Below are 6,000 nucleotides of genomic sequence, written 5' to 3' on the forward strand. Positions count from 1 at the left end.
AGCTAGCTATCCTGCTAATATAATATTGTTGTGTACTGAACAAGACAGCACTGACAAAGAAATGCAGCTACTGACTGAACACAACAGCAACTCCGACATCAACACCATTGCTGTTTATTTATGCATTATATAAATAACCCTTGTGCGACCTTTGGGACATTTTTGTCTTTTCGAACATTTTGGCTGTGTTAACGCCAGCGGCATACATTTTGCGTTATGTGTGTATTTTTTGGGGAATTTTTATATTTCAATCTCAGTTCCTATACTACATCTATAACACATAGTGTACACAAAATAGTTACAATCGGGACCTTCAGGACAAAAATGTCCCTATTGAAACCCATTAAAACTGCAATATTTGATCCCAGTGCCATTAAAGCAGAAAATCATGAATTCTATGATATTATGCTTTCATTCTGGAGCCCTGTCTTCAAAATCTACATTTTTTATATTTTCCACCACATGGTGGCGTTTTTCTCATGTTTAGCCTATGGAGCAAATACATGCTTTTGTCCTATTTTCTGTTTGCTGTATTATAGAGCACTGCAGGACAACGGAATAAATGATGCAGCTAAAATTATGTGGGTCTGTTTTGTATGTGTGTATTGAGAAATGTGTGTGTGTGTGTGTGTGTGTGTGTGTGTGTGTGTGTGTGTGTGTGTGTGCGTGTATTTATCACTTTGTGGGGACCAAATGTCCCCATAAGGATAGTAAAACCCGAAATTTTTGACCTTGTGGGGACATTTTGTCGGTCCCCATGAGGAAAACAGCTTATAAATCATACTAAATTATGTTTTTTGAAAATGTAAAAATGCAGAAAGTTTTCTGTGAGGGTTAGGTTTAGGGGTAGGGTTAGGTTTAGGGGATAGAATATAAAGTTTGTACAGTATAAAAACCATTATGTCTATGGAAAGTCCCCATAAAACATGGAAACACAACATGTGTGTGTGTGTGTGTGTGTGTGTGTGTGTGTGTGTGTGTGTGTGTGTGTGTGTGTGTGTGTGTGTGTGTGTGTGTGTGTGTGTGTAAAAAAACAACAGTGGCATTAAATCGTGAAAATGAATGAATATTTGGAAGACAGTGGAAGTGGATAATAATATTAATATATAATATTTTATGCCAGTTTTTTTTACATTTTTGTCCTCTAACGTCCTCATTTTTATATATATATATATAGAAATCTGACACTGCACAACAAAATAATAATGCATCCAAATCAATGTTGTTGCTAATCACTGACATATCCCAGACTGCGATAATCCCCCCCAAAAAAAATCACTTTTTGTGTTTTTATTTATTTCTTTTCTTTCTTTCATAAAAAAACAACAGTGGCTTTATATAAACATACTGGCATTTAAATAACTTTTAGGCTACAGAAATGTAATCATGTGTTACGTAGTGCCAAAACCTGGAAGCAGAACATTGCAGGAGACTTAAAAAAACACATGGAGAGTGAGTCAAACGTCCGCTGAAGACGATGAAATGTTGCCAAAAGAGGTTTCACATCTTGGGATGTAGGATAAAACCTTAACTGAGTATACTTCCTGATCTTTAAATTAAAAGGCAGCTTACCCTGTGTTGTTTACTTGTAAACAAAAGTTATTTTTGCATTCATTCTTGAGGTCTCACAAACATGTGAAATGCTATACCTTCCCCATTAATGGTCATAAATGTATATCTTGACAAATGTCGATATTGAACGATCTTCAAAAAATATTTGGCCATATCGCCCAGCCCTAGAGATGAGTCAGAATTGCTCTTTGTGTGGTAATTATCAACATTATGCCACAAATACTGTCGATTTAAGCTTAACTTGGATCAAACCCATAATATTCTTTTAATGGCCATGGTTATGAGTGTGCAACTTGCTCACTCTCAGAGAACCAACAAAGTTGTTATGGTGACAGGAGTCCCACGTGGCGACCAAACCCAAGAGGTGGCCCCGGTGACTAAAATGTTTCCAAGCTCTGTCTCAGTGCAGCAGTGGTGTTTAAGTCACCATTAATAGCTACACAAACCCTTCCTCCAAAATGTTCCAAGCTATACCAGACAATGCATCCAAACACGATTTAGCGTGCCTCATTGATCAGTTCTAATTCTCTTACCTGAAAAGATGAGGAACAAGCCACAACACAGCCCAAATATTAATACAAACAAATACACAAAAAGCTACCCCCCACAAACACAGTTGGGAAGAGGGTGTCTGTGCCATCTTTGTAGTAAAAGTCTGGCTGGTTTTGTGTGCAAACACACCCACATGCAATTCTGACAAAGAGCAACGAATGACGCCCTGGATTCACATATTCGAACACATCCTGGGCTCTTATTCAAACAGAGCTACTAGACAACACGCCACTCCACGCAAGAGCGCAATATCTGGCCTGCTTCATCTAGATTAACATCAGACCCTCATAAAGTCATTAAACGTTGAAAAAAGTACTCTTGTAGTACCATGTTTCCACGATGGCTTTAGATGGAAATACTTTGATATATATATACCATGGGAGTCAAATGGTATGGTAAAGTAAAGTATACCATGGTATTACCATAGTTTGCATCAGTGGTTCTCAACTGGTGGGTCAGGACCCAAAATTGGGTTGCAGAATTGTTCTGATAGGGTTGCAAAAAGAAAGAATTCTAATAATGCAAATAATAAAAGGCAAGTAAATATTTAATAGTGCATTATTAGGATAGTAAAATAAACATGAAGAATAAATGCTCATATCTTTTGTTGTTGATGTCAAACGCTGCATATCCAGCTTAAGTCTACAGTATTTTGGCGTAAATTCATCTCTCACTTTGTTATTTGGTAAGTACTACTATAATATTTGGCTTAGTGACTGTTTAATATAATAAGCTGGTGTTGTTATGCTTTTACAATATTGCACATTCTCAAATCAGCTTACGTTCTGCTGGGCCTATGCAGTTCAAATTAATATTAATTAAAAAAACTGACATTTTTTTTTATTTCTACTTATGTACGATAACTGCAAAATCAATTGAGAACCACTGATTAGGGCTGGGCGATATGTCTTAAAAATATATATATATATATCGATTTTTTTTTCAGCCTATTGACGATATTTGCTATATATTTTGATAATTGCTCCATGCATTTGCTCTAAAATGGCTCAACAGTGTTTGCTTTTTTGTTGTTGTTGTTGTTTTTATCAGAGGAACAATCACTTCATCCAAACAGCCATTGCAGCCAAGTAGATTCAATATTTTAAAGACATTAAATAAAAATCAAATAATTTGTTTTTCATTGAATAAACACAAGGGAGAATGAAATGCAATCAGTTTCTTTGATATGCACTTTATATTTATGTACGCAATTATACATAGTAGCTTAATAAAAAGCATTATTTACCTTCTAATGTTTTTTCTGTGCAAAGATACTTCACTGACTTATTTTTGAAACCCCGGTTGAACATTGCATATTAATAAATTATTACCATGTGACACATCAGGTTGATTATTATAATTCTAATATAAAACCACACTTATGTAGACTAAAAATAAATCACTCGAAAATGTTCAAGATTATATTACAGTACTTGTCCATGGTTTAGTTGTCAATTAATACTATGGTATTTGCAAAAATTATAACATTTATGTAACCAAATGTCTCAACCACTTACAGTTCTTAAAGTAGTTTTACCACGACATTTGGAATCCTGATCCTATTCTGGAAGATTTAAAAAAGTTTGAGCCTGCCCCGTTTCGCTCCCCTGGTTGCCATGGCGATGAAAAGCCAGAAAGAACGCTTTCATGTGGCGCGCGCTCCTGAGTGGTGGAACAGATCTCGCGCTGAATGCACGCGAGTCCGCGCTAGTTAAAATTCTCTTGAAAACATAAACTACCACAAAGCAGTGATCCCTTGAAAGTGCATGTGCCTCGTAAGGGTGAATCCTATGAGAATTTGAAGTGCCTCGCACTCCAACTGCTTCGAAAACAATGAAACGGGAAGACATTGAGAAGGTGGGACGATCCACAGACCTACACACTTGCAACAGAGCATGCTGGAACTTCTGGAGTTTGTGTCTTTCAGAAAACAAGTATGCAATAGGATGTCACTGCTATGAAATATATGCATAGATGCCATAAATGTTATCAAAAACTCACTGTTTTCGAATCCAGCTCGTGTCGGTTTTGGGCCAAAACATTATCCACGCCGGCCTGGTCTATGTAGGTGACAAATCCAAACCCCCTGAGCCAAAAAAATACACATTATGCATTCATAATGAAGTCACAAACACAAAAACAATCATGTCAGCAGTGTGGCGCGAGCCCGGGGATGCGTGCGCGCGCCTCCCCCTCTCACCTCGATCGCTTCGTAACCGGATCCCGCATCACCATACACTCCTTCACCTCGCCGAATTTACAGAAGTATTCTCTCAGCCCCTCTGGAGAAAGAAAATGCAATGCTTTTAGTATATAACGCCAATTTCGCCTTAAACAGGGTACAGAAGCAACTATTAGTTTTGAGAGCGCCAATCTGTGTGATCATTTTGCATCAAAACAATAGTCCTTAATGCTTGCCCTTTGTAAACCTCTAGAAAAACATTGTTATTATAAGTTAAGCTGGGCATTTGAATAACAACACGGGTATCCAGTATGCCCATGTGCTGTGCATGCACTTACAGATAGATTTACCACAGGGCATGTTCGTGTTTATTCAAATACACGACAGAGCTTACAGTGCGCCCTTGCTTTCACCTCAAATCTCCACTATCTCATTATACATCCAGCGTAGATTGCGAGGAAGTACTTTAAGTGACATTAGTGGAGCCCAGATAAGGCATATCATCTACTGATTTAGAAATATTCCGATAAATGCACAAGGCGTTATGCTCATCCGTGTTAAATGCATGCTTTGCTTGAACGTGCTTTCTGTTTATAGCTAAACAACCGAATCTCTAATCAAAGGCACATATACTGAAATAAAAAATGATATGGGCTCGTATGCAATCATGTGCAGAGAAATCTGGCATTATGCACGAATGAGACTTTTAAGTGGGAAGTAGCACGCAGGACAAGAAAATCACGCATGTCTCACCTTGTGTCGTCTGCCAGCTCAGCCCGCCGATGAACATTTTGCTGAAAGGAGGAAAACAGTAAGCGAGTGAGATCGGAGCACACGAGATGTCGGAAAGTCTTCTGAAACGTAATGGCACGTGGAAATACAGTAATGAAAGCAAAAACAAAATAAAAAATAGACAATTAATCAAGTGGAAAAGTGAAATTCGGCCATGTTGATGGTGTGATGGATGGATGTGGTGTCTATATTTCCAGTGCAGTCGCAGAGTTTATTTAAGTTAAATGAATGAATATCAGCCGCCTTTTGAACTGGGGACATCAAATATAACGCTATAACACGACGGAAACAATGTAACAGTTTTCGAATGTAATAAATGGAAACAACGTTCCAGAACGCGTCCTGTAACGAGCGACCATGGAAACAATGTAACACACTGAGTGTCCTGACAGGCCGTTACATTGTTTCCATTTTAACTCTCTTGTAAACGAACGCACGCGTGTCTCTTTTTAGTCTGCTGTAGTCGCTTTCCTTTCTCCGAAACTCCAAGGCTTATACATATCTCTCCAGTTCGTGATGAAAACTCAAGCAAAGCGTCCAGAAAGGGGGGCTTTACCAGGGGTCGTGCGGGGAGTCCTGTACGGACGACAGGCTGCTCTGACTCCCTTCCGTGTCCATTCCCGTGACCTTCTGTTTCCCGGACTGCCAACCGAAGAGGAGCCAGGAGTCTCCAACTCAAGAGCGGCTGGCCCGAGGAGGTGGGGGAGGGAGGGCCAGTCTGGAGGAGGAGGGGCCGAGCGTGGTTTGCGCACACTCTTAGACCCCGCCCTCTGTTGCCCCCCACACACACACACACACACACACACACACACACTCTCGTTGTGGGTCCCGCCCCTCTCACTCCTAGTGCTCTCTCTCCTTCCAATGCGGTCTGTCTGAATAGACAGACAGACAGACAGATC

The 6,000-nt window shown here is 39.4% G+C and overlaps 1 protein-coding gene across 1 annotated transcript in view; it reads right to left on the minus strand.

Moving 5' to 3' along the window:
- Positions 1 to 5,801, minus strand: part of LOC127637464 (RNA-binding protein Musashi homolog 1) — a 57,598-nt gene extending 51,797 nt beyond the window's left edge. The window contains 4 exon segments of the mRNA XM_052118550.1: positions 4,126 to 4,210; positions 4,325 to 4,406; positions 5,060 to 5,100; positions 5,655 to 5,801. Of these exon segments, the coding sequence (XP_051974510.1) occupies positions 4,126 to 4,210; positions 4,325 to 4,406; positions 5,060 to 5,100; positions 5,655 to 5,716 (270 nt within the window). The 5' untranslated portion in view covers positions 5,717 to 5,801.
- Positions 5,802 to 6,000: the final 199 nt, after the last annotated feature.

The sequence above is a fragment of the Xyrauchen texanus genome, chromosome 4 (assembly GCF_025860055.1).
Source record: "Xyrauchen texanus isolate HMW12.3.18 chromosome 4, RBS_HiC_50CHRs, whole genome shotgun sequence".
In the NCBI taxonomy this organism is placed as follows: domain Eukaryota; kingdom Metazoa; phylum Chordata; class Actinopteri; order Cypriniformes; family Catostomidae; genus Xyrauchen; species Xyrauchen texanus.